The 27,689-nt window shown below is 41.8% G+C and overlaps 1 protein-coding gene across 2 annotated transcripts in view; it reads right to left on the bottom strand.

Moving 5' to 3' along the window:
- Positions 1-27,689, bottom strand: part of LOC138537956 (complement factor H-like) — a 498,187-nt gene that overhangs the window by 452,908 nt on the left and 17,590 nt on the right. For both annotated transcript variants that reach the window (XM_069641492.1, XM_069641493.1), the window contains exons 2-3: positions 17,065-17,268; positions 2,572-2,745 (exon numbers count right to left, since the gene is read on the bottom strand). In XM_069641492.1, coding sequence (XP_069497593.1) covers positions 2,572-2,745; positions 17,065-17,268 — 378 coding nt within the window. The remainder of the gene's footprint in view (positions 1-2,571; positions 2,746-17,064; positions 17,269-27,689) is intronic.

Below are 27,689 nucleotides of genomic sequence, written 5' to 3'. Positions count from 1 at the left end.
CTTTGATGGTTGCTTTTTATGGATTTTATCATTTTTAATAATTTGCTGGAAAATATACTTCTGTTTTATAATTCTTACAATATGTTTTTTATGTATTTATCTTGTTATATATACAATATACAATATGTGGCTATTTGTATATTAATAAAAACCTAAACCATTAATTCTAAACCTTCCAGCCATCATCTCTTGTGTTTGCTGAAAACATTCACACATGGCAGCAATATCAATATATTGAAGAAGTAAAAAGATGGATCATGGGAGGGCCATTCAACCCTCATCTTCAGTGCCCCATAAAAAGTGGGCTCAAACAAGAAGAAAGCGAGAAGCCTTGGTGCAGTTGTAATACAAAATATCGGGAGAGTTGAAGGTTGCTTATTTTGTTCGTTTTCTAACAGTGTAAGTGGAAGAAGAAACAGGCATGATCGGAGCAGCAGTGCATTTTATAATGCACTTTTTCTTAAAATGTATTTTGGTGATTTTGTTTTGGTGTCTATGCAATTAAAATTCAAAACAATAATACATACTACAGAATACAAATGCTATTCAGAGTTTGCAATGCTCTATACATGTGTACTGACATGTGGAAGGGCATTTACCACCAGACCTTGGTTGGTTCAGGGTTCCTGGGCACTAACATGCTAGCTGCATTGAGACACCGAGGGATGGATCGTGCCAGTTCATACTGGTCAAGACAATGGAGCCTTATTCCCTACTGGATATACATCAAGAGGCGGTGGCTCGACCTCCTTCGACTGAGGAGGTGTACATCGGATGTCGTCATACTGAGGCAGTTGAAACAGAAGGAGAACGTCTGAAGGAGGAGCTGAACTTGGAAAAGAGACTCAGGAGGGATACAAAGATGTCTATTGTTTTATAACTGGGGTGGCATAGGTCAAGTGGAAATTACCTGTTTTAGAGGAGGTGTGACTATGAGGGTAATAAAGGCCAGGTGAATTAGAGGCGGGTTGGCATGGCTGGTTGGCCATGGTGGGATGCTGTCTATTTGTTGACTCGCAAGTCTTCATAAACGGAACCCGATTTGTCCATTCTCTACCTGGCTTCTTAGTTCTGTTTTTTATGTTCAACTATCGACTTTGTTTATCGATTATAGCCTTTGACCATGATCTGCAATTGGCCTTGTGAACATCAACTACCGGCATACACCCTGGTGCTGCCTCATGTGATATTATACAATAGGTTATTTATAATGTGCTTAATACCCAGAGGTTTCTAAGCGCAGACCCGGGGACCGAACCTGTGTTGCTCTGCGTCGTCTTGCTTTCAAGGTGAGCACCTTGCCGCTGAGCTATCCTCCAGAATTATTTCTCAGTGCAGAAGAGGCAAACTTCCTCATAAATAATTCCTCCATTGTTCAAAGAGAAGAGGTTTGGAATTTCTTAAGAACCACCATTGTTATTGCCTTTTGGGTAAAAAAAAAAATAATAATCACAAAGTTGTATAATTTAATGTGACTTTTTTTTAATGGGCGATGCATTTGGGGCTGTCTTTTTTCAAGTTTACCTTTCTTACAGGATCTTTACATTTTGGCTTTTGGTGGCTGTTTTGGGGCAGGAGTTAACCTTCTGCAGATTGCTTAATAGGACTTCGGTTTGCACTTTTAACGGTTGTGGTGTGGTTTAAAAACATGGGAGAGGGGAGGTGAATGAATGGAGCTCAGCCGAAACACATTAAGGTTTGACTTTACAAAAGTAATTGCATTTTGACTTTACATTACCAACAACATATAACGCGTACAATTCAAAAAAGCAATGTATTACTGTAAAGAAATTAAAAAAGATTAACAAAACCAGCAATGGTTAAAAATGGGGGTTGAAAAGTGGAGCCGAAATTCTCTCGTTAGACATTTGTTATTTGACCTCCGCCATTCAAGCCTCTACATTAGCTGCATACTGTTACCATGTGACTCCAGTCTGCTTTTTTAAATTCTGTAATTCAGGCAATAAATACGATCCTAGCCACATTAAACATAAAGACATTTGGTGGCCATGATATTCGAGCACACCTCTCACGACAATTCCTCATTCCGACCAGCATGTCATCGCACTTGATGATCCAATGGACAGCCCATCACAGCTCCTTGCACCACGCTCATTAAGGGGCACCCCTGCCATTCAGCATACCTGCCTGGTAAGGGCCACCTGGGCGGCCATCTTGAACTACTATACACACATCTAGATCAGCTGTGAGGACACTGAGACTGGCATTTAATGGGAATCAGAGTGGAACCAGAGCTGATATTTCAGTCTTCACCTCCCACCAGGGTCACCACGAGCAACACATACCACAATGATGTCCTTAAAAGCCCTATGAATTCACCTTCAGAAGCCGTTTGACACGCATAAAAACTCTGCAACTAATAAATCAATCCTTTTTAATCTTCCACCCACCCATACGCCCAACAACATGTGTTGGGATCTAGGGAAGCGGTATCGGGTTCACGGAAATCTTAAAGTGTGACCTGCTCTAGATTTCTAAATGACACGCCAATGGCACGTAATGATATGTTAAAGGCAGGGCATTTCTTACATGTGAACTGAAATAACAAACCTGTGCACTTTTGTTCTGGCTTCCATCCTGTTGGCGTGCACTCAGCTTTGTCTACAAGGTTATTTTGAGGGCTCTTGTATCCATCCTCGCATTCATAGTGCACATTGTCCTTTGAAGTGAACACCTTCATGGGCTCGTAGCTCTTTACTGCAGGAGTCAATATTGCACAGGGTCCTGAAACAAACACATTTGATTGACTATGACAACAGAACTGGAATCATAACTCATCCGTGTCTTTACACAATGGCATCGGAGTATGGTTATTATACGACGTGTCCAGCATTTAAATACTGCCATGTTCAGAAGTCCCCACCCCGCCCCCGTCAGGTCATCAGGTGGGAAGTAGTCTTCATTGTGTTGGGTTTGGCTTATTTAGAGTAAGTGCATAGCACTACCTGTATGTGAGGCACAATCACTGCTAAGTGTAAAGATGAGGGTTGGCATGTCAGAGACAGATGTAGACTCTAGGTGCTGTTTAGACTCTAGGTGCTGTTTGTCGGCACTGCAGTTAGTATTCTCACTGTGTGTTGTGCATCAGTGTAGCGCACTTCCCTGCAGACATGTGGTTCCTGCTCTGCATCCTCTTATCATTGTTGAAATCCACATATTGGGGGCTCTTAGCTCCATCTTGAAAGGGTATAACGTCCTTTCATCGCGGGATGTTTTTTCGCTGGTTTTTTTACCACAAATTGTCTAGGGGGGTTGGAATAATATATATTTGTGGTGTAGGTGTTCTGGATCATATAAAAAATAAAAGTCGTTGGGGGTCTTTGGGAGGGCGAGGACCCCCACAAAAATAAAAAATACAAAATGTGCTGAGTTTTTTCCTTGAAAAATCGGCGGTAAAAAACCCTGCGAAAAAACATCCCGCGATGAAATGACATAGAACCAAAGGCATAGAGCACCGTTCACAGCCCTGCATCTCTTTTAAGTCAAACAGTAACCTTGGCTGCTGATGGAAGACGTGTAGCTTCCTGAAAGCCTGGAGCATGTCCGAGGGAGACTTTCATCTCCTCAGCTAAATCGAGAGGCACGCACCTGGATGAGGAAGAGATGCTCCACAATGCAGATGAACATGGAATGTCATGGATCTGATTCCCCATCCTGCAGTCTACAGAATCAATGATCAACCCTGCCTCCCTAGCATAAACCCCTCAGAGACCCTCTAAAGCCCTCGGAGGCCAACTCTTGCCTTCCCCCTTCCTTCCTTACACATTATTGGCAGTGTCCTCTTTACCAACACTCTAGCCCAGCCTTTTACAACGTGACACTGACATGGCCCTCCCTCATCCAATAGATTACTAGCCCCAGCTACCCTAAAATATTACCCACATCCTTGCTCCCCACTTTCCCCAATGTCCTCCTATGCTACACTACTCATTACTGTAGACTTTGCGCCAAATGCACACGTGTCTCCCTTAACATCAGTGCTTTTATGAGGAGGACATGTTACAGCATTTGTTGGACTGCACCATAAATGGGATGTGCATGCTTCCTCACTTTGAGAAGCATTCACTTTCTGATGGTAGGCCCCACCTGCGCCTGAGTACAGTACTTGCTTGAGGTCACACATTTCCAAACACGTGTCTACCAGCAACGCCCAGACCCACCACGATCCACCCAGGAACACATTACATGTAGCATAACTTGTTCACCACGTCTTGTTTACTGTACGTTATGCCCGGTTTCCTTCCCATCAAATCGACTGTTGAACTGGTTTCCCAACTAACAACCAGTAGTCTTTGAAATAGATAATTAGACAGGTCTGATCCTTTTCTGATGTCTGCTGTTAAGTTCTATTTTCATTGTAGGCAAAGAGGAGCAGAATTGCGCCTATTTGTTTCATTACTTACTGTGTGTAATGGCCTTATGTTTTTTTAATAAAGTGCGAACTAAGCAATATTTTCCTAAAAACATGAACAGGCCTACACATTGTTAAAATGTGTATTAAATGTGCATCTCTACCCAAACCACACCCCATCTGGGCTCAACCAGCTCATCCTTGATTTCAGAGGGTGCAGATTCAGCCTAACCATCAGTATTGATCTACAGCATGCCAGAGACTGGATTCTATCTATAAAAGCAGCTGCCCTTCCCTTAGATGCATGCAGGAGGGAATGTAGTATTTTAAAAATGGCAATATACACATTCTCTCCTGGGTTAAATAAAACTATATTTCAACTGTCCTTTGTTTTAGAAGAGTCTTGTGCTCTGCATTCAACAGTTTACTCAGGGCAGCTACGTCCCCTAACCCCCAACTTTTCATCAGAGTGGGCCCACTTGCAAACCAGCTAGAGGTGGTCATTGATACGGAACCAGTTTAGCTTCCCAAATGCTTTGTCCAGATTAGGTTTCGCAGGAGTATTCAGCTGGACAATCAGAAAAAAATCTCCCCAAAACCCCCTTTGGGCCTGGCAGGTTATACTTAAAACTCCCAATTCATGCCTCAACACATCTCCTGGGGAACTGAGTGATAGCCCAAAAATCTTCTTCAAGAAGGACAGTATTTTGCATAACCTCCAGACACCTGCAAGGTATGGACCGCCATACATCACTATCGTATAATAATATGCCCATCAGGATCTTAGCCAAGCTTTTTACCCCCATATCTATTATAGAAGCGGAGACAGCTTGTTTTGCCACCATATTTGTATGGAGAATAAACCGCCTGTGTGACAGTCACGGCTACCGCCAGGGTTGTAATGAGGCCCATTGTGTACTGCAAAAAAGACTATGCACTGACTTTGTACGGACCTTGCAATGCAAAAATACACTTTGCACAGTTCAATGAATCAGGGGTTGTGTCTGCATGCCCTGAGATTCTTGTCTCTTTCTTTTTTTGTTTTTTGTTTTATTGGTTAATCAAATTTAAACCTTTAACATTCCTCCATTTTCAAATTCCTCATCATTAAATGGACATTTCCAATGTTCTTCAAAATAGGTTAAGATTTGCTGATATTAGTTTGTTCAATCTAATCGGCCTGCTGGAGTTGACTCACGGTCCAGGACTGACTTCCTCATGGTCCAATTTTAGGGATTCGACAAATTTTATTGTGTCTAAGGTTCTACCGACCTTTTCAACCGTCAGTAGCCGCTCCCAGTATTCTTCTTCCATCTCCTCAGTGATGTTACCAATATAACTGCCCATATAAGCCTGTCTTTTCGATTCCAAGTTCGGGCAGGCTAGCATCACGTGACTGACAGATTCTAGTTGGTCTCTATTTTTACAGAACCTGCAGTAAGCTTTTGTTTTTTCAATGAACCTTCTTATCCATTTTACCTCTCTGCAATGCCATATGTTAACTCTGCAGCGCATCAACAAGTCTCTGTAGTGGTTAGATGGGAATTTCAGCAGGTAACGTGGAAGTCTATTTAAGCCTTTTTTCCCAGATAATATTATAACACAGGTTTCTTTTCAGTCTTTTCTTCTGTGTTTCCTCCCAGACCTTTTCCCGAATAATTGTTTCGGCTTTATCTGGGTTGCACTTCAGGGCATCTAACGAGACATTTACCTGTTCCAAGCTTGCTTTGCATCTCTTTTTCAAGTTGAGGAACATCGTGTCTTCATTTGGTACCTCCGTCTGTACTAAAATTTCAAAAGGCTGAGACGGATTGTCGAGGATACACTTTCTATAAGGGGATAAGGATTTCCATAGCGCAATTGAGGCCACAGATTGTAGCCTTAGCTCTGTTCTTATGAGTTCTAGCGGTAACAAATTCGGAAGGCACAAGATCTTTCGCCAAAAATAGGCCTCGCATATGTTCCATACTTCCCATCTTAAGGCTAATAGTGCCTCCGCTCCATACGTGATTACGGTCACCACTTTTTGCTTATAAAAAGTTACTATCGGCGTCAAGGAAAATTTGCCGTATCTACGATGTATACATGTTCCTGGGTTAGTCAGGGTCGTTAGTTTTTCCCGGATTCATGCGTAATGCGCCTGTTCATTACAGTTTTTATTTATCATTATCCCAAGATACATTGTAGTTTCCACCTCCTCCAATTTTTCTTTTTCCAATGACCACGTCTGGATTTTCCCTGCAGTTTTTCTTCCACGACATGACTTCATGGTTAGGATCATAGATTTATTGACATTGATCTTCATGTCATTATCTTTTAAGTATTTGTTGAAGACCTCGTTCCGTCTTTGTAGTCCTATTGGTGTCTGGTCTACAAATACCGCGTCATCCACATATAGCATCCACGGTATCTCGGTTCCATTTATCTTCGGAGGGAAGGCGCGGATCTGATCTTGGGTGATCTTCAAGTCTGCCATATATAGGAGAAAGAGGAAAGGGGCTAACGCGCATCCCTGTTTTATTCCCCGCAATGTTTTGATCTTCCTAGATAGCCCTCCGTTTGTTGTAGTTTGGATTTGAATCGAGGTATCAGTATAAAGGGCTTGAATTGCTTCTAGCAGATCCGTAGGGCAACCCCAGTTTCTCATTTTTGACCACAGGCGCTCTCTATTTATCCCATCAAACGCTTGTTCGAGGTCTATAAAGGCCAAGTAGGTCGTTTTTTTTTCCCTCTAACGCCTTTGCCTTCAACAGGTTGATCAGGAATAGATTCAGGGCGGTACCAACACCAATTACGAAGGCTGTTTGCCTTTCATCCAAGATTTTAGCCTGAGATGCCCATTTTTTTACGTCCCTCAGTAGAAGGGATGCAAATAACTTGCCAATTGAGTCTAATAACGCAATCGGCCTGTAATTTCTGGGGTTTCCCCGATCTCCTTTTTTTTAAATCGGTACAATGTAGGCCTCAGTCCACGTGGTTGGTATTTGTCTAGCTTTTTTTATTTGTTGAAATAGCATGTATATTAGATCAGACCAGTCTTCACAGTTTTCTTTCAACAGTTTATTAGAGATGCCGTCTGGGCCTGCGGCCCTGGAAGTACTCAGTTTTTTTGTTAGAATTAGGATATCGTCTCTATCAAAATCCAGGGCCCATGCAATGTCGTCAGGCTTCACCTTGGTGACTTTTTTCTCGTTTTTCCCTGCATATAATGCAGTGTAGTGCTGAAACCAATTTTCTTCTGAGACTTGGTTGACACCTATTGCCGATTGGTTAAGGTCCCTGTTGTTAAGTAGGTCCCACGTACTTTTTGTATTATTTGTGGATATTGCGGCTATCATTTGTTCAGCATCTCTTTGTAATCTCAAGTAGCGGGTTGAACACAGCCAGTTTTTATATGTTTGCCGACACTTCCTCAGGAGTTCATGTCTCTCTCTACTGTTGTCCTTTTTGATACATATGAGATCCGCTCTATATTGTTTTCGTCTACCAACTACAAGTTCGTCATATGCATGTTTTTTTTTTATTTGGTAAGTTTTAGTTGAATCATGCTTGACCACAAAAGCTTCCAACAACCATTTGTACTCAACCACCTCTTCATTGTTTATTGTGGCATCTTTGTATTCTTGCACCAATTTTGGGATCACCTGATTTTTTATCCTCAATCGATTTCCTCCCCATGAGACCTCTGTCTCCATCGTTTTTTCACCTCCTGTGGTTGGTCTTATTTCCCAGACGAGTTCTATTGCCAACAGACAGTGGTCGCTATTTGCTTGTTTGATTATTTTGAATGAGTTTATCCCAGCTAACGTGTTCCCTCCTACAAAGCAATAGTCTAGACACGCTCCAGATTTACCACTGTGCCATGTGTTGGCACCAATTAGATCTCCTCTCGTCTGGCCATTCAGCATTCTCATATCACAGATTCTCATTTCCTTCATCCATGTTTTTTCTTTTCCTAATAGTTGTTCTATTTCTTTGATTTTACCCTCCTTATCTAGCAATTTGATATTTAGATCCCCATTTAATAGTATACGCTGATCTTTTTCCTCCGTCATAGATTTATCAATGGTGTTCATGATTGATTTTAGATAGGTGATCGGCCTAGGCATGTTTTCACTCCAGTAGGTATTAATCAGAATCATTTTTTCCGGCACTTCCCTTTCTTCCACTTTGAATGTCATTTTCAGTATTTGCACGTATGGATTTGGGGTGTAATGTTCTAGCACTTTTAAAGGGCTATGCATTTTCTTTAGTTTCATAAGGCCTCCAAATGGTCTTCCCTTAGGGCCCTATCTGGCCGGGTTGATATAGACTTCATAGCCCTCACAAACTGGAGGTTCACGCAACCAGGATTCCTGAATCGAGATGAGGTCATATTTGGCCAAGAAACAGCTGTCTTTTGAAAGCAGGTGTTTAAATCATCTAGTGTTCCATGAGGCACAATGGACAGGTCTCTGCTGGCCCTCCTCACTCTATTGTTTCTTCTTAGAGTTCAAGTTGCTCACCATCCATGACCAGTCGTTAACTTTATGTCCTGCTTTATTTGAGCTACATTTCATCCTCTTAGGATTCTCTGAGTTGTCCACAGTAAATCTCAGTGTTTTCAATGTCTCGTCACTTTTTTTTGTTATTGATGAGTTTTATTTTGGGTTTTTCTCTCCATCTTTTCCTTTTTCTTTTTCGTCCTTTTCTGGGGCCATCTCCTTGACAGTTTTTTAGGCGCTTTTTCCCTGTAGCGTTTTCGTTATTATGTACTGAAATCTCCTCTTTGGATTCTTTTCTTTCTTTCATTATTGTTTTTGGTTTATTTTGCTTAAAGTCATCACCCAGATCCTCGAGTCGAAAGCCCTTTTTTTTTAGGATGTCACTAGCCGCTAATAATTTCTGCTTGACCTTGTTAGAAGTCAGATGTAGTATGACTTGGTCCATCCTCTGTTCCCTAGGGAATTCAACTATTTTTATATCATTAGTTGATATCGTGCGTAAGGCTGCAGTTTCATTGCAGAGCTCCATCACATAGCTCCAGTTTAGCACCGCCCTTCTAGGGCCGTTAGCTGTGGTTTCTAATTTGAGGTAACATCCTTTGAATAAAATAGATTTCCTCGGAGATGGTAAGAGGGCCACTTTCTTTTTCTTGGCTTCAATTTGCTACTTGTCTTTGGTATCATTTTTTTGATTTGGGCAAGGATTTCCCTGTTGCTTATGTGTTTCCATCTCTTTCTTGTCCTGCTCTTCCCTTTTTTGTTACAGGGTTCTGAATTGGGCAGAATCTTTTTCAGTATTACTAACAGGTTTTCTTTCCAGTGCTTCTGGTCTTCTGCCTGTCTTCCCGATGGTCTCAGGGATGGTCTCTCCTTGGGGTTTCGCTCTCTTGCGATCTTTTGGATTAAAGGCCAGATCAGCGGTGTCCCAGTTATCTATCGTTTGCCATTCCGATAGGCTGATGCTTTCCCAGCCTTCCTCGTCGCTGATATTGTCCATGAGTTCAATCAAATCACTTAAATTCGCTGGCTGCTCTCGTTCTTCCCATTTTGCCTCAGTTGCGGCATTTTTGAGACCTTTTTCTCTATCAGTCTCTATACTATCTAACTCGCTCATGGTCAATTCTCTTCTGGGCTTCTTTGCACACTGTATGTTTTCTCTTCTGGGCTGTGTTATTAAATTCCTCAAAAATGCTCTTGAACCATTTACTTTACGTTTGAGAGCTTCATTCTTTGATTTTTTTCCCTTTTCATTTGTTTTTTTTTGCATCCTCTTTCCCCTTTTGGTGGGCCTGTTCCTTGGAAATACCTCCTGCAAAAATTGCAAAGTTGGATTGATCCGGCTGAGCTGGGGCCTGCTCTCGGGTCGGATCACTTTTAACCTCTCCCTTTTTCCCAGAAGGGATCAGAATCACATCCTTAAGTTGTAGCTCTATTTGCTTGAGGTGGGCACTATTGCCCTGTTTCAGTTTCATTGGGCCTTTCCCTTCTTTAGGGTTTATTCCCAGAAGATCTCCATCGTTCTTTTGTTTATGTACACTTCTCATCCATTTGCAGTCCTCAAGGACAGCTTCCATCAGTAGGGATTTATCATTCGCGTCTCTTCTTGCTAGCTCACTGAGGTGACTTTGCCAGAGTTGTGTTAATTCTGCTTCTTTGTTTATTCGTATATTTAAACTCTGCAAAGACGCTTCCATTTGTACATTTGCCTCTTTTATTTGTGTGTTGCTGGTAATCACCTCTTGAACGGAGTCTTTAATTACCTTGTAAAGTTTTAAAAAAGGGGCCAGTGTAATATTTAGCGAAGCCATGACCACTTTTTGAATGTGCTCCATATCCTTTTCTCTTCCAAGTTTACAGGCTTCAGTTGCTATCCATATGATATGTTCATCCTGTGGCTCTCCTGTGCGCAGGCTAGCGTCTTGCGATGCTGGTGTCTCGGTCATTTTTTTTGCTATTTGGTCCTCATAGTTTGCTATTTTTAAGATTGGATCTTTCCATGGTTCATCTTGCATAGATGGATTTCCTTCCTCGGGGGTTAGTGTTGGAATCATTTTCATTGATGTTTGACTCCCCTGGTGTTTAGTTGCTATCATGACAGAGTCCTCCACCCCAAAAGATCTCCCTTCGGCTTGATCTTTATCCAGTGCTGCCATTCTCTTGTTTATTAGGGAGAAGCTCTTTCTTTTCCCTCTTTCGATTTTCCCCGTCAATATGGTTATATCTTGCAAGATTTTATTTGCTAGACTTGAATTCCTCAGGTTGGCTGGTGGTCGATCTAAGTTTCCGTTGGTGATAAGTCTTCCGGATAGAATCGTCCTCCCCGATTCTCTCTGGACTTGTTTGTCATTGAGAAGAGGGGTAGGGTGCGTTTTATTCGTTTCATTAAGGGCACTTAGATGTAAGCTCCCTTTTTCTCGTTGGAATTTTGTAGTCATAGCACTTTCATCAATCTGGTTATATTTTTTATAGCTTTTTCCCTTGTGATCTTGATTTGAAAAGTCTTCCCTATATGGCTGGAAGATATCAAATATTACTGGGGTTGCCTCCGTAGAGTCAGTATGCTGTGACTTTTCTCCCAAGGCGGTAGAGTCCTGAAGGACTTCTTCCAATTGGCCTAATTCAATCACGTCCCACTGGCCTCCATGTTCCCATGATGCCTCTAGTAATTGCGGTTCCCTAGTGGTACTGTTAAGAGTCTCCGTGGCATGACTGAGTTCCTTTATGGGTAGCTTTGTCGTTTCTCTTAATCTCAGATCAGCTCTCCCCTCTGCCGGGGGGGTCGTGTAGGTCTATCATGCCCTCACCAGGAGAGGGTGTAGTCAAATTTGAGTTTCCGGCTAATACACCATCGATCTAATTTGAGGGGTACTGGCTTTCACTAAGATCAGTCGGGCGTAATTCCAAACTAGGCGGGTTCTCACTGGCCTCGGTTTCACTTCATGGCTCAATAATCTCAATTTCAATGTCTGGTCTCCGATTGTCCAGAGCTTTCTCAGCAGGAACCCCAAGGGCATGCTAGGCTCATCCAGCCCTCTTTCAGACTCCTTCAAAAGGATAGAGCCATATCTTGAAGCCGTTTCATCTGATACACCAACAATTTGTTCAGCCACGTTCCCCTGGCCTGCGTGTATGTCAGACGGCTTGGGCATTACAGAGTCTAGAAGTGGGTGGTTTAAAGTCTCTGCTGCAATAGGAATAGTGCAAGCCATGGGTTGGGACTTTGGAGGCAACCGCAGATTTTCTTCCTTATCCAAGCACAACAATTACGGCTTCCCATTTCCGTTTTAGCCAAATTTGCCCCACAGATAAACTCTTGCCGTTTTTGGTGCAGAAGGGTAGTCAGCTCTGTGTAAGCATTGATGTTTTCAGTGTATGTTCCGGACTCCCATTTACCTCTGGGAGTGATGCAAATATTTGCCTTACCTGGAGTCGGGTTCTCAATGCAGTAGCTTGAAGATCCTGAGTAACGGGATCTGACTTCATTCCGGCGTGCAGCTCCTCTTAATGATGCCTTAGTTTCGGTCGAGTTGGGCAGCCTACAGCCAAGCCACAGCAAGCAGCCAAACAGCTCAACAGCAGTAATATCCACCTGAACAATGCCCTTTGCGCGCTCGGGCTTAGCGCCGCAAGGGTGTCTGGGTGCTAGTTATGTAGCACTTCCTGTAGGCGTCTCTTGTGGCAAAGGGGCGGGCAGGGGGCAGAGCCAACCAGCGCAACAACGCTCTCTCCTGCACCGCGTCTTCCTTTTCCTTCAATTCAAGCCGCGTTACCCTAACACCTCCAAAGTCCTCCAGATGGCTGGCAGAGGGCAGATGAGGGGGTCGCAGCCACAGCTCAACAGCAGTAATATCCACCTGATCGATGCCCTTTGCACGCTCGGGTTTAGCCTCTTTCTTTCCCTCTTTCTTACCCTCTCTTGCTCTCTCACTCCCTCTCTCTCATTCAAATATATTGAGAGTGGATGTGTCCTGTGCGTTTTCATGTTTAATAGAAGAATGAGGGTAGCAGCGACAGAGGCATTCCCCATATTGTGGACCAGAATGGTACTTGGAGACATACAATGTCATTGCATTTGTCCTGTGGAAGGGGCACCATCACACAGTGTCTGCATGTGGGAGAAGAGGGGACGTTAATAGCCTCTGCATGAGTGCCCAGGTTCCGAAAGACCAGAAGACCGGCTGCACGATCTGCAAGTGTGTTCGTTATTTTCTTTGTTTCTGATAATTATCTGTGTTTTTGCATATTGGACCAAATGCGTTGGATTGGAAGTGCTACCAGTCAGTGACCATCATGCTACCTTGTCTCATCACAAAAAGATGTCTCAGTTTCACCCACTGAATGTAATATCATGCCTACTGGGATTTATTCCTCACACCTTCACTGTCAAGAAATGTCACAGGTGTGAATGTCATGCAAAGCAGTCACTGGGAGTATCTGCTCCATAATAGTCACAAAAACTCGTATCTCATGTTTCACGGCTCCCGAATGTATATTTTAATTGTTCAACTCTCCCTCAAATACATCTTGTTTACAATTTCTACCACCCCATCAACTGAACCATATGTTAATGTTCTAGAACATATTTTAGTTCCCCACCTATCCTTTAACTAAATCCTTTTACTTTCTCCCCCACAGCTAAAGCCTATTATTTAAATGTCCCAGCTCTCCCTCTACTAAAGCCTATTTTAACATTTGACTTCTTTATTAACTAAATACTATTTTCATTTTTTCTCAACTAAAGCCAATGTTCATGTTTTACCTCAATTAAAGCGTATTGTAATTGTCTACCTCACCCTCAACTGTGCCAGCATCCTCCTGCCTCTGCCTACAAGGCTGCAGTTGCACTAGACATGGACATGGACAGAGATCCCAAGCAGCTGGCGGAGGAGGAATTTGGAAATATGAAACAGGGCCTATACAGACAGAAATGTTGCATACGATGCATTATTTGCAAGCCTAAACAGGTGATCCCAGAGTTTCATTGAGGTTAAGGAGGTGACTTTTGCTTCAGGCATGCACAGGACGGCTGGAAGATTAAAATATATGGATCTAAAAGGGGCAGAGTGAACCCAGCACCAACAGGATGCAGAATGGGAGAGGACAAATCCAAAACACCTCCCTGGGCATTAACTAACTCAAACCTTATTTGTAAATCCCTTGCATCCCTTACTTTTATTATGCTCTTTTACTTTCATCCCCTCTCTTTCTTTGGCTCCCATCTCTTTCTTCCCAATAGGGGCTTTACTAGTAGGGTGTTCCGGGGGTATTGGTCGGGGGCAGTGAAGGAGCAGAATCAGGAGACAGCACAGGGGAAAAGACACATTGAGCATGACCTGGGATCATGGGCAGGGAATGCAATGGGCAGTGGTACATGAGAAAGGCAGTGGCCCTCATTACGACCCTGGCGGAAATCGCGGTGCTAAATGCACCGCGGAGCACGGCGGAAAGCTGCCGATAGCGCCATGGGGGTTGGCGGATTTTCTGCCCCATGCCGACCTTGGCGGGGCGGTAAATCCCCATCCCCCATTTTACCCTTCCCCATTCCCATTTTTGCCCCATAGGGTATAATGGGAGTGGGGAAGGCGTTAATTACGCCACCGTAAAATACGGTGGCGTAATTAACAACAAGGTCCCGTAGCGCCATGGATTTCTCCGCCCGGAAAAACCAGGCGGAGAAAGGCTCCATGGCGCTACGGGAACTCGTAGTAGGGCGGACGGGTCCGCCGCGAATAACGCTGGCGTAAACCCACTCCGCCAGGGTCGTAATGAGGGCCAGTATAACTTAGGAGTTTGTAGGGAGTGTGGGCTGCAAAGGGTAGTAGTTTGTTGAGGTGGCAAAGGAGTAGAGGGGGGACTCAAGATGAGGCTAACGCAGCAGACTAGGCTGAAAAAAAGAAAGTGGAGTTGTATTAAATTTTTCTTTTAATTTAGGAAACATTTGAAGTATATTAAGTTGGTTTATCTTTGCACCCATGGCAATAGAGTCAATAAATGTTTCAAGTCTTAGATTCCAATGTAAGGGCACCTCGTGGTTGCAGGCCTTGATGTCTGGGATGAAGAGGTCAGAGTTAAAGGAATCAGTGTCCTGAATGAGTAGGGTGCTGGATGCCTGGAGGTAGATGACTTGGGACTTATGAAGAGATAATCATTAGGTGCCAAAGAGACGGCTATACATGCAAGAGGAAAGGTCAAGTGTGAAGGCTGTGGAGGAAACGTAGATTTGGTTGTATTCAGAAAGTAGGTGGTAAGGGAAGTGAAAGGAAGAGGCCTGTTTATCAAGAGGAGATGTCGAGTGTGAAAAGGATTGGGGAGTGCAACTGTAATGTCTAAATGTTATTTCATTGTAGACACCGCATCGTGGATATCACCTGCGGCTGAGCTGATTGGATGGTTTCCCTGGCATTGTCTGGTAAGGTTTTGCGCTGCTTATTCAATTAACATGCAGTTTATAAACATATACATGTTTGAAAGTCTTTCACTGCCTTGATGGTGGCTTGGATGAAGGCTATGAGTCAACCAGCATTTACAACGAACTGAATTTTGGTTCCAATACACATCCCTGCAACGCTTACCTTTGCATTGACCCCAGGTCAAAAGTCAAATTATACTTGGAAGAAACAGGGTCTCAGCTGCTCCGGATCCATAATGTATGGGCCCCACGATGTTAGGAATAATCCGCAGTCACCATTTGAAGAATGGACAGAATCAATTTGTATAGTCCATAAAAAGAGATATGGTATAATCCGAATCATTATATGCACACATTTTCACTGTGGATAGTTTCAACAGTGGACTGGATTCTATTATTAGTTGATCAACACTATCACAGAGTTCTGTACAATATGTTGCTCTAATTATAATAAATGTAAATACATATGAATCTCCTTGTTTATATGAAACTACACTCGTCTGTTTCTTTTCACACATTTTGAAACCTCTTCCATTCTTGTTATAATGTATATGCACATCTTTAATTTAGTCTTGGACCCTATCATGGTAATTAAGATATCGTCTGCTTACATTGAGCGTCTAATATTCATTTAATCTGGTATAGTTGTGGCTGCAAGAGCCTGAGCATGGCCCTTCATACTCAGTTGGTCTGACCTGTCATTTGGAATGAGTAGGCCTATAGACATTGAAGGTACTTATGGGAGTGGTTTGGAGTAGCACCAGCTATAATAACAGGGTCTACTACCCCGAGGAGCCACTGTGAACGGAGGATAGCACAGGGGCAACGTGCTGGTCTTGGAAGGAAGACCATGCAGACCAACAGAGGTTCGAAGCCCGCATCTGTGCTACAGTTATTAAGCATGTTATAAAAAACAATTTTAAAAAATGGTATTAGGGGCTTGTTCGCATTGCTGTTGTACTGACAGACTTCCCCCATATTCTCCAGGAAATGGGCAAAACTGCAAGGATCTCATTCTTGGGTTCCATGTAACTACATGGCGGGGACCACCTACATTTAAACTGTTGCATGAATGGATACCCATTGAGTAACTTCACTCATTTGCATAGTGGAGTGTAAAAATGAGGCACACATACTTGTATTGCACCCTCTTGCACTCAGCTGTGTAAAGTAAGCAGACGCCACATGCCATGTATGCATTTACAATGAATTCCTATGGAGTCTGCCTGCTTTTTGCTGATGTAAATTGCTGGCAAATCCCATAGGAATTCACAGCATTTGCGCCAACATGAAAATACATGCTAGCGCAATTGCGTGGGATATTTGTATGGTGGAAAGGAAGGGGTGGCAGAATTGTAACTTACAATCCGTCCCACCTCTCCGCCATACAAATTAGTGAAATTGAGCCGCACTGTTAATTGAATGCGTAAAGGTTATACGCTGGTCTTTTACGCATTTAATTCACGCCGCAGATCATTGAAAATGTGCTCTGCAGGGTCTGTCTTCTGAATTCTATCAACATAAACCATAAAACCCAGTGCATTTTGAACAATGATTGGCTGATGAGGATACATTTCCTGTTGTAAATGTAATGACTTGTACGCGCCCTATTGTCACTTGCATGTACAATGCATTCTAGAGGATGTCTAGAGGCATTCTGTTTCAGGCTTAACAAAATCTTACTACTACCATCCCTGCCACTACTGCTACTACTATTCTTACATGTTATGAATTATTATTATGATTATTATAATCATTATTATAATTATCATTATCTCATATCATTTCAAAATACTCACTGATACATTTCGGTTTTGGACTCCATCCATCCTCAGTACATGTAATTAAGTCCTCTCTAGATCCAGATTCTGTTGAAAAGCCTTCATAGCAGTCATACTCAATTTGTCTTCCTTTTGCCATTGGAAAATGTTGATCTTTGAAGGTGTAGTAAGACCATCTGCTTACTCTGCCGTTTTCTATTTCTGGAAAATTGCATGCCACACCTACAAAACAAAAGAAGAAATATATGACATTCACATTGATAAAATACACCTGTGAGTGAACAGCTTTCCCTTCTATAGGAAACCGAGAAACACACATTGCCCCAAAAATATAATTAACTGAACATATGGGGCCAGATTACAGAAACTTTGCACTGGTGAAAGTGCAAAGTTTGCACGGTATTAGCACTAGGGCAAAGTTTGCCCTATTTTAAAAAAAAACACTGGGAAACCATTGCACCCCGACTGTAAGGACATGTATAGCATTTTACCAAAATGTGATGGCATTTTTTTATTGCCAGCATGTAGTGGTATTTTGCCAGTATGTAACATAGCATTTGTTTTACCAGTATAATATATAACATTATTGGTAGTATGCAAAGTACAGGATTTATAACACAGCCAAGCCCAATTTGAAACTGCAGATATTCAGAACACGCATAGAAGCTTAGTGTGCTGCCAGGTTCACAAATGGATAATTGGATACTTCATGTATGGAAACTGCATTATGCTATATAATTGACTAACATTATTTAACATTACTAAAATACTAATTCTAACTTTCTAACATTGAAATGCAGTCTTCTATGCAAAATGAGGTGAAATCTATGTTTTGGTGGCACTGCTGAGATTCATTTTTAAATGCAGACTGGGGTTTTCTTCAGCTTGTGGAGAACAGAAAAATGCAGACAGCAGGAAACAGATTGAAACAGTAACAGGGAGGCCTAAAGCTTTAATTGTTCTGAAAATGAGGGCTGATACAGAGCAAAATATTTTACTATGATTGGTGGAAATTGTAGGCAGACAAGCCACATAAAAAGGGGACTGAAAGGAGCTTTCTTGGTAACAAATGCGGAGAGCAGTTAGTTGGTGCTGGGCTGAGGAGACTGGCAGGGGTTTTGAAGGGTAAGAGCGCTAGATTACTGAAGAATTTCGCACTGACTCTGGGCCTGCAGTTGCAAACACAGCAAGGCAGTTTAGGGGACTACAAAGAAATACTAATCTTGGTAAGATAAGTGCTAAGTGCGGACCATGTGAAATGCCGTATGTGTGTGTAGGGAAGTTAGGAAATCATTGCATGTTTTTTTTACATTATTTTCAGAATGTGGGAACATTAATCCATGTTTAAAAAAATGTCTACTTGTTCTGTTTTGTTCTCTTGTATTACAGAGGATGCTGTAATTAACGTATGGTAAGGCTTGGTGATTTGTAAATTAGATTCAATACAATAAGTATTTATAAAAACAAATGGGATTTCGTGTCATTCATGCATCTGGGAATTATGTACATCAGTGATGTATAAAGGGGAGACTCATATCAGTGCAGTAGTGCATTTGCCAATTTACCAATGCAAGTAAAATAACAAACAAGAGAAAGCTAGTAATAAACAGTTATAAAGGGGCTTTGTGTGCGGTGTGATGAATGCTTCAATTCGTGCATGCTGATGGGAAGGTGTCTGCTCTGATATATAGATTACTGAACGTACATGAGCCAGTAATGTCTAAGGACACATAGCTTACTGGATGTCCATAAACCAGTTGTACCTGCCACAAACTGTAGGTGGTGCTCTGAATAAAATCGTTGGGCTCTGCTAAAGTGCATAAGTCCGGAGCTCTTTACAGACAACTAGGAGGTATTCTAATAGAAAGGAAAGGTTTGTTTTATGATTGGGTTATAGTATAAAAAGAAAACCAAGCTCACGCTATACCACAGATATAAATACCGTAAAACAAGATACCAATAAAATTAGCATCAATATAAGCTAACAAGGTATGGTCACTAAAATAATGTGATGCCAAACCAAATCTAAACGCAAGAATAATTTCCCGCCAAATTACCGCCAATATTTTTATGTTAAGAAAATAGAGCCAAACCCCGAATTTACCCCAATAAAACAAAATCTCTTACACCGACAAGTGCGGTTTGGCATATTTAAATCACAAGATCTAAAATTGCCCTAGTGTTAAAAAGATACATTTTTGATGCATTTTTACATTAGGACAAAGTTTGCCCTAGTACTAATGTCATTCCGTATTAGCACTAGGGCAAACTTTGATCTGGTGCAAACATTTTGTAAAAATGCATATTGTTTGCACTAGGGCAATGTTTACCCTGGTGCTTTTAATATGCCAAACTGCACTTGTCGCGGCACAATGGTTTTTTAATGTTTCCCAATGTTTTTTAAAATAGGGCAAACTTTGCCCTAGTGCTAATACCGTGCAAACTTTGCACTTGAACCAGTGAAAAATGTCTGTAATCTGGTGGATGGAGTGAATACTGCAGCACGAATGGCATGCCATTTAACAAGGGATACCTATTGGTAAGGGATGACTGCGTAAGCGTGCACAGAATACCATATCTGCACACTGTGTATATGCAAATATGTCAGTAGAAAAGCCATGTGGTTCAGTTAAGCGTACGCTTTAAAAAAACACCCAGTGTCAGTGATTAGCAAGGCATGGGCAGGCCACGGGCCACACAGCCATAACCGGTTCCCCCAGCAGGCGTTGCTCCCGCTGATACAAAGCAATGAGAAAAATGACTTTGTTGCAGGCACATTGGCTTAAAGTATTGTTTGCTGAAAGAGAGTTTTTTTAATAAGTGGCGTTCACTTCTGAGGCATCTTCATTTATGCAAAACATTTCAAATTAATTTAAAAAGTGCCCATTGAAGGGATGTCATGGTTAAGCTTATGCTTTTAAAACCATGCACATCCCCTGAAAAACAACCTTTCCTAAAGTGACATTATGCTTGCAATTTTTATTTATTTTTTATTAAAAAGGAAAATGTTTTAGTACACATGGTACTTTTTACATTATATTGCAAGTAACTTTCACTATCAAAATCCCAATACACACAAAGACTAACACGACACAAAGTCAAATACACAGCACTTAAGCCCTCTAAAATAAGTAGACTAAATTGCTCTTACCCCCTCCTAGTTAATCAATAAATAATTTAACAATCCAAATCACATTCCACAAGTTACCCTGATCCTTCTTCTCTTTCTATCCATGTACCTCTGGAGTGGCCCTTAACACCCCCCTAGATTAGACCATCCCCAGTTTCTCAGCTTCTACTTTTTCTGCCCTTGTCACTTCTTCCAAACTTTCAAAAATCAAAATCAAGAATTTCACCAAGGCCAGTGTGAGTGCAAGGTAGGATGTTGTCAAGAGCCTGTGCCACAAATCAGCTGTTATAATGGCCGCTGGTCAATTGACAAAAGGCCCCAACATGTGAATCCTTCTGTCCAGTAATCTTTGACAGTCCATTACTTAATGTTTCAGTAATTCTGTTTCCTGGCCGACAGCCTACAGGCTCTCATCTCCACAGGGATCCCCTACTTGGGCCTCATTACTTCTAGCGTCGGCAGGTAGTTAACCCTACATTTTAGGTACCACTCTCAAAGCTTAGATGAAGGAAATGTTTTAACATGTAGCCTGGGTTCCTTCAATAGTATGAACACCTCTTTGTAATCCTTGTACCTTCTCAGGTGGCATATGTCTCGCAGGTCTGCTATATTGTCCCATCTGTTTAGCCTTGCTTTTAGTAGGGCATCTGAAAATGGACCCGGTAGATCCAGCTGTCCCATGAAGGTTTCACACTTTTTTTTTATTTAGAAAGGAAGGGATTTGTTCCTTTCCCCATTGTGAGATTTAAGAAGTAATCTATCTGTGGATGTTTTGCTTTTGCCATCTTAAAAAACACAGTGAGGCTGCGCTTCATCAGTTGTGCCCACCATGAAACCAGCCCCAACTCGAGTCTAATGAGACTCACAGGCACCGAGGTTGGAAGCCCCAAGACTCTCTTCAGAATCCCCCTTTCCATGACATTGAAGAACTTTCTACACCTGCCAGGAGTTAACTCACAGCTATACAAAACCACTACAGATATCTTGGCCTGATAAAATTCTATGAGAGTCAGGAGTGAGAATTAACGTAGAGTATCCTTCACTCTCTTAACCAAACACAAACATGCCCCAACCCTTTCTTCCATCTTGCCTTTCTCAGTTCTCCTTTTTCTTTTAAAACAGACAGCGAAGCCCAGATATTACAAATAATCCACCTTCCTTATCGGTGACTCGTTGATTCTCCATGTATAATTGATTTGTTCCCTCCTCTTACTGCATGTCATTACGAGGGATTTAGCTGGGTTCACCGTAAGGTGGTTCTTTTGCAGGTATTTTCCAAGCACTGACAGGCAGTGCTGTAGTCCTGTAAGGGTGTAATCCATCAGCACTACATCTCCAGCACAGGCAATGCATCCCACCTGCAAATACCCCACCTCAGTGCATGCCCCCATGTCATAGCTTCCTTCCATAAATCGGCCATGTACAGATTAAAAAGGGTTGGTGTGACTACACAGCCTTGTCGGACACCCCTTGACACTGTAATGTCTCTGGAGAGATCTCCCCTGTGATGAAGCCTAATTTTTTTCTTACTGCCGGAGTATAGCATCTGAATCATGGCCAACAGCCCCAGGTCCATATCCCAATCCGATAGCTGGGTCAAAGACATTGAGGATCGACATAGTCAAAGGCTTCCAAGAGGTCAATGGTGGCTACATACAGATTTGCATGCATGCCACCGCCAACCTCTGACAGGCAGGCGTGGAGAGTCAATCCACTTTGTAGGGTGGCCACCCCTCTCCGAAAGCCAGTCTGTGGTGGATGTAGTCGGTTGGTCTTCTCTGCCAAGGTTTTCAATTCTCTCAGGACCATTGTTTTCGAACACCTTCGAGATGGTGTTGAATAATGAAATAGGTGGGGGACCCCCCCATCGCCCTTTTAAAAATGGGGATAGAATAGAATTGTGCCATGAATCCCTTCACTTCCCTTTTTGAGCTATCTGCCTAAATAAATTCCTCAAGATGTCCGCCCATAAATGCAGATTATTTTTCATTACTTTATTTGTAACGCCATCTGGCCCGCTTGCCCTGGAATTATTTAGGTTCTTAATGATTAATTACATATCATCCTTCTCAAACCTAACATCCCATGACTGCAGTTGTGCCACGTCCAAAGCCTCCTGGCAATATAGCAAAGTGTCTTCACAAAACCTTGACTGGAAGAAATTCACCCAGTCTTGCTCACCCACACCCGACATCTATAGCACTGATTTAGTATTCATCATATTCCCGAGTGTCTTTCTTCACCAACTTTATTAGGGTGACCTGATTGTTGTAGATGTATTTCCATATCTTATGATGTTTTCTCCACAGTCTGTATTTCTGCTTCAGGGAGCTTAGGGCCCTTGTCTCCTCTAGCCTTTTCTCCCCCTTAAACTTTTTCACTGATCTGATTTCTTTGGTTAGCAAGCGCTTCCTCTTACTCACCTCCCTTTCATACGTGTGACAGTGGCCTTCATTATTCAACCTTAAATAGGGTCCCTGCACCAGTTCCCCCACTTTTCTTAGCTTCTCCAACTAGGTTCAGAAAAGATGCTGGCGAGCACATTCTCCTCCTGTCCTCTAGATAGAGTCCTTTCCACCATGCTGCCAGCCTTTTATTTAATAACCCCACATTGGAGCTGCCCTGGATCAATCTTCCCCCTTTTCCTCCAATTAAAAGATTTGTTATCACCCATAGATTCCATTATTTCCAACTGTGGAGGCATTAGGACCTAACACAAGAAGGAAGTGATTAGTTGGTAATATTTGCAAATCTTGGACCCTAGCACGTTCTATATTCTTCGTGAATATATAATCGATGGTTGCAGAAGTAAATGCATTGGCCCAAGCCGGGGTATCTTTTAGACACCCGCCCCCTCAGATTCTGGACCTTCAATACCACAGGAGGAAGCAGCACCACCATCACCAGCTGGGTCATCTGCTGGATCTTTCCCATCAACTTCATCTGGTCCCAATGCTGGCAGAGTGACCTCGGCTGACCCATAGTTGGACCCTCCATGCCAACGCAGGTCTCCAATAGGTGACGTTTTCCCCTGCAGGAAGTGCTATATTTATTTATTTTAATTATATATGACAATAACACTTAATGCAACAACATTTGAGGTAATTGAAGATATCTTGGTGGTGCATGGGAAACTTGCCACTTGTTTTTTTCTTATTTTCTTACTCCCTTTTTTAGTTTTGGTTTTACCTGACTGTTAATTAACAAAACCTAAAAAAACTAAAACAAAAACATGTTAAAAAAGTCTAATTTCTACCCATCTTTGCTACATCCACTCTCTCCCTCCTTAACTCCACAATGGTTCTTTTTAGAATCAAAGACATATCTAGCTGGGGGGATGTGGGTTTAAAGGTATAGTTTGCTCAAAAATTGTAAAGATTGCCCATAGTAAAAATATATATTAAAATGTTTTTTACAAAATGTTCCTATGTAGAATAGTATGCAAATGAGCCTCAAAGTCCTGATTTTCTAAAATAAACTAGCTTCCTGTGTTTCTGTTTTCTCTGCTCTCGCTGCAGTAATCAAGCAAAAGCCCCCTACTGGGAGCTTTTGCTTATTGTTGCCGTAGAGCAGAGAACAGGTTAAAAGGTTGAAAGAACAGATGCACTGCTCTTGCTGCAGTGGGGATGGCTAGTTTCTTCTTGGGGAAGTGCTTGTGCTAAGTATTTCAATCAGGCAATACACCCTGGTCTCCGCCTAGTATGCAGCACACTACCAAAATGCTTATTTTATTATATATGTAGGTTCAATATTTGAGAGATACACCACTCATATCACACCCCTTTTCAAATACCCCGGGTCACGATGGACCAGGTATCAGGCTGGTTGGTAAAGGTAATAGTTATTTATTTATTTAAAATTCAAATCAAACCTATACTTTTTAATAGGGAGCAGCATTCACCAATGTGGTGACAATAACAGATAGGAAGGTATGTAATGCAATTAAATTCACTCTTTACAATACAAAATAGAAAACAACAGAGAAATAGAACACTGTTGGCTTGTTGGAAAGATAGCACTTACGTTAGAATGTCCCCCTGCAATATTTCTCAACCCACAAATAAGCAATTCTAAATAGATATAAGGAAGCAGCAGGTAATCAGGAATGAGAAGTAAGAAACATAATTTGAATCCAATCTTCCCTCCCCAAACAAGAGAGAAAAACGGATTTGAAAGCTTACAAGTTTAAATTGACACTCAAAAATGGCTGAATAAAACACTGAATGTGTGCAAAAAACCCTAAATCAGTACACATTTCTATGGGAGCAACATTGGAAAGATACTAGCAGACATAAGCAATAGTTTGAGCAAAAGTAAAAAATTCGAATTTGAATGGAAGGTTGAAAATAATTTAGAATAAAAATCACACGTGTAAAACTTTGCAAAAATGTTGATTCCCACCTAAGATTAACCAAACGATTTTCAGGTTGGGATGTAGCTATATGTATTAGGTATAATCACGAATTGAAATGAGGTATCTATCTATTAAACTGAGGGAGATATGCCATGTAGAATGAGAGGCGTTTTTAGAAAAATCGCGTAGTGAAAACAGAAAAGAAACTCAGTTTGGACTAGACAATATTTACTATAGTTTTACTCTATACTAGAATATTCAGGCTAGAATACCAAAGAGGGACACAGTAAACTCTAGAGTTGATTCATGACTTCAACCCCAGATCCCCAGCGCTTGCCCTGGCGGAACCAGTCTGCCCACCAGAAATAAGTTTGATAATTTAGGAGTTACACAACATAAAAATGACTAAAGAAATGGCGCTTAGCAAGATAAATCAAGGACAGGATTGCAATAAGGATTCTGACAATGTTACAAGTTATTAAGGTAAGGATAGGATGGTTTAGATTAGGACAAGGCAAGGTATGCTTTGATTTTCTATGATTCCTATTAATACTTACAGTCCACTTTAATTTAGGATTTTGGACCGTCAAGGATTCTGGTGACCGCACAGATCGGGTCTAACAAAGGACAGCTGGGCAAATCTGGGAGGACAGGATCAGCTGGCCCGTTCTGGTCACCGGACTGCACTGGACTGGCACTTCTGGTTACTGGATACTACAGATCAGTGTGGTGGCAAGTTGCAGAATGCATCTAGTAGCAGCAAGCCAGGCTGGATCAAGATGCTACCCTTGGGTTTTTGGGATTTTGTTTAGAATTTGAGGCCTAGCTGAAAAGGGGTTCAGCAATGCATAGGCCTTGGCTTTGCAATGAAAATCTGGAATCAAGATCAAACAGGATGAAGAAATCAAGAACAGGATGCCACGCAGGAATTCAGGAAGAAAGTCAGGAATCAGTGTGTCCCTGTGTGCTGTCAGGTGCCCTTATTTATCATGCCAGATGACATCACTACAGTATATGGTAGGGGCAGGCTTATAATGCTAGGATTGGGCAAGAGCATAGTTTCCGCCTTGCCCACAGCTTATTGGATCACAGAAAAGGATGTCATGTTTATGGGGTGATTTTTGCAATGTCTAGAAACCTCCCCTAGCTACCGGAACCAAAATCTAATTTTGTCACAAATACATATTTATGCAGTTATAACCTCTGAGAAAATCAGATACATAGGTTACATATTTTGTGCGTCATATTTCAATCCAAATCCCAAGGCTGTGGGACTTGGTTTTGCCTTTCTGCTACAGTTTGATAATTTTAACTGTGAAAGATTTGGCCTTAAATTCCCCAATTTTGTACACAGATGTGCATTTACCACTGGGATGTTTGTAGAAAATGTTATGTTCGAAACATCAATACTTTCCCCGTAATCTGTCATTTTTTATAACTTCTGTTCCTCATGCAGTAATGGGTTCTACCAGGTTTTCAAAGAAAGAGCATAAAATTCGATTTAGAACTACAAACGTTTAAAATTTTCCTAATTCTTGCCACAAAGTTAAACATCTTTAAAGCTCAGTTACAAATTAGGCTTCTAAAACCAAAAGGAAGCCCATTGTCACTTGATCAGTTTTTTTTCTTTCCCCCAACTGCTGTCAAATGTCACTTTCTTTGAAGCAGGATGAGGGGCCTCTCTCTTGATTGAAGGTTTTATTGCCCCTCACACTTGACAGGTGAGAGTCTCAGCCTGCTAGTGTACCTGCCTGGAGAAAAGACGAATGTCTGATGAGCTTGTGAAGTCCCTTCGTCCTGGTGCATTCAAAGTCCTCCAAGCTAGCAATTAGCTCTTTCCTGTGCCAGAAGTTTATGAGGTGTCACTCTTTCTCAGGGCTAGCAACTGGCAGAGCAAGTTTTTTTCATATATAGTTTGCCAATTTAGCCTATGAGTTCTAGCCTTCATTCTCTCCTTTTGAATCTTGACTTAAACCTGTGGAATTAAAACAGTTTATAGGTGTTCTTTTACCAGCAACAAATCCTTTTACATTTCTAAGTAATCAGGCCTTCACACAACAATGTACTTTTAAATAGGTGATTTTCTCTCTTCAGTCACAAAAAGCACATTTTACTATTTCTTTAAATTCGTTTTTCATCTCCAGCAAATACACACTTTCTGCAGCTATAGTTCTTTTCTTGAGTGCTGGAGTTGTTTTGCAGCATGGATACATTTAAACAGGCATCTATTTAGAGTCTTTCTCTGACAGCTGATTTCTTTAGATGCTCTTGAAAAATAGATGTGTTTCCCGTATAAAATGAAAACAAAGCCCCTGGTTGATTTTGCAAAGATACTTTTGACAGGAGCTGTCATTCAAATGAGGCCCGGTTCCGCTGAGACACAATGGATGATCCTGGGCATTGCAGGGCCTTTTTAACCACAGTGGTTCATAAGGACTGGATGAGTTTAGCGCCAAACAGTACTTTTGAAGATTGAAAAAGGTGTCATTTGAAAGAGGCATTTTGGGTTGTCAGCAAAGTAATGCTGCCTCTTCCACTTCAATCCATGTTAAATGGTGCAGAGCACACTGGCACATTCCTGCAGTGAGTACTCTGTTCCACTCCACCTGAAATGTGTGTGGCAGGGGGGTGCAGCCATTTTCTGTTTTTTGCCAAACACAGTTCAGAGATCCTGGCGTGCACCAGAGTTAGCGCAGCCATTTTGCTTTTTCTTGCACCCTTGCAGCAATGTGATGTAGTAAAGCACAGCTGAGTGGGTTAATTTATCCCACACTTGGATACGGCAAAGTTTCAAGTATCAAACCGTGCAGATTACTGGAAGAAAGCAGAGCCAGCAGCACCCAGGAAAAAGATGTTTTCATAATGCAAACCATGAAAATTGCATGGAGGTAGTTGAAGCATTCGTAAGTGATACGTTGCCAGTTCACTAGGTGCAATTATCACTATTTCGAAAATTATCCAATGGGGCTTTAACCAAACTTACAATACCACGAAAATGTGTGGATATGTTTATAAGTATGGTCAATACGGTTACGTAGAATGCATACAGTTATGTGCCTTTTCAAAGATTTTTGAGCTTCTCATATAGTTAAAATACATTGTTGCTGATGCACAGCAGGCACCATATTACCCCTGTAATTAAGATTCCCAGAGTGTTTT

Source organism: Ambystoma mexicanum, chromosome 1q (assembly GCF_040938575.1).
Source record: "Ambystoma mexicanum isolate Mex_15411 chromosome 1q, UKY_AmexF1_1, whole genome shotgun sequence".
Classification (NCBI taxonomy): domain Eukaryota; kingdom Metazoa; phylum Chordata; class Amphibia; order Caudata; family Ambystomatidae; genus Ambystoma; species Ambystoma mexicanum.
Note: the sequence above shows the minus strand (reverse complement) of the source record. Positions and strands in the feature narration are given on the sequence as shown.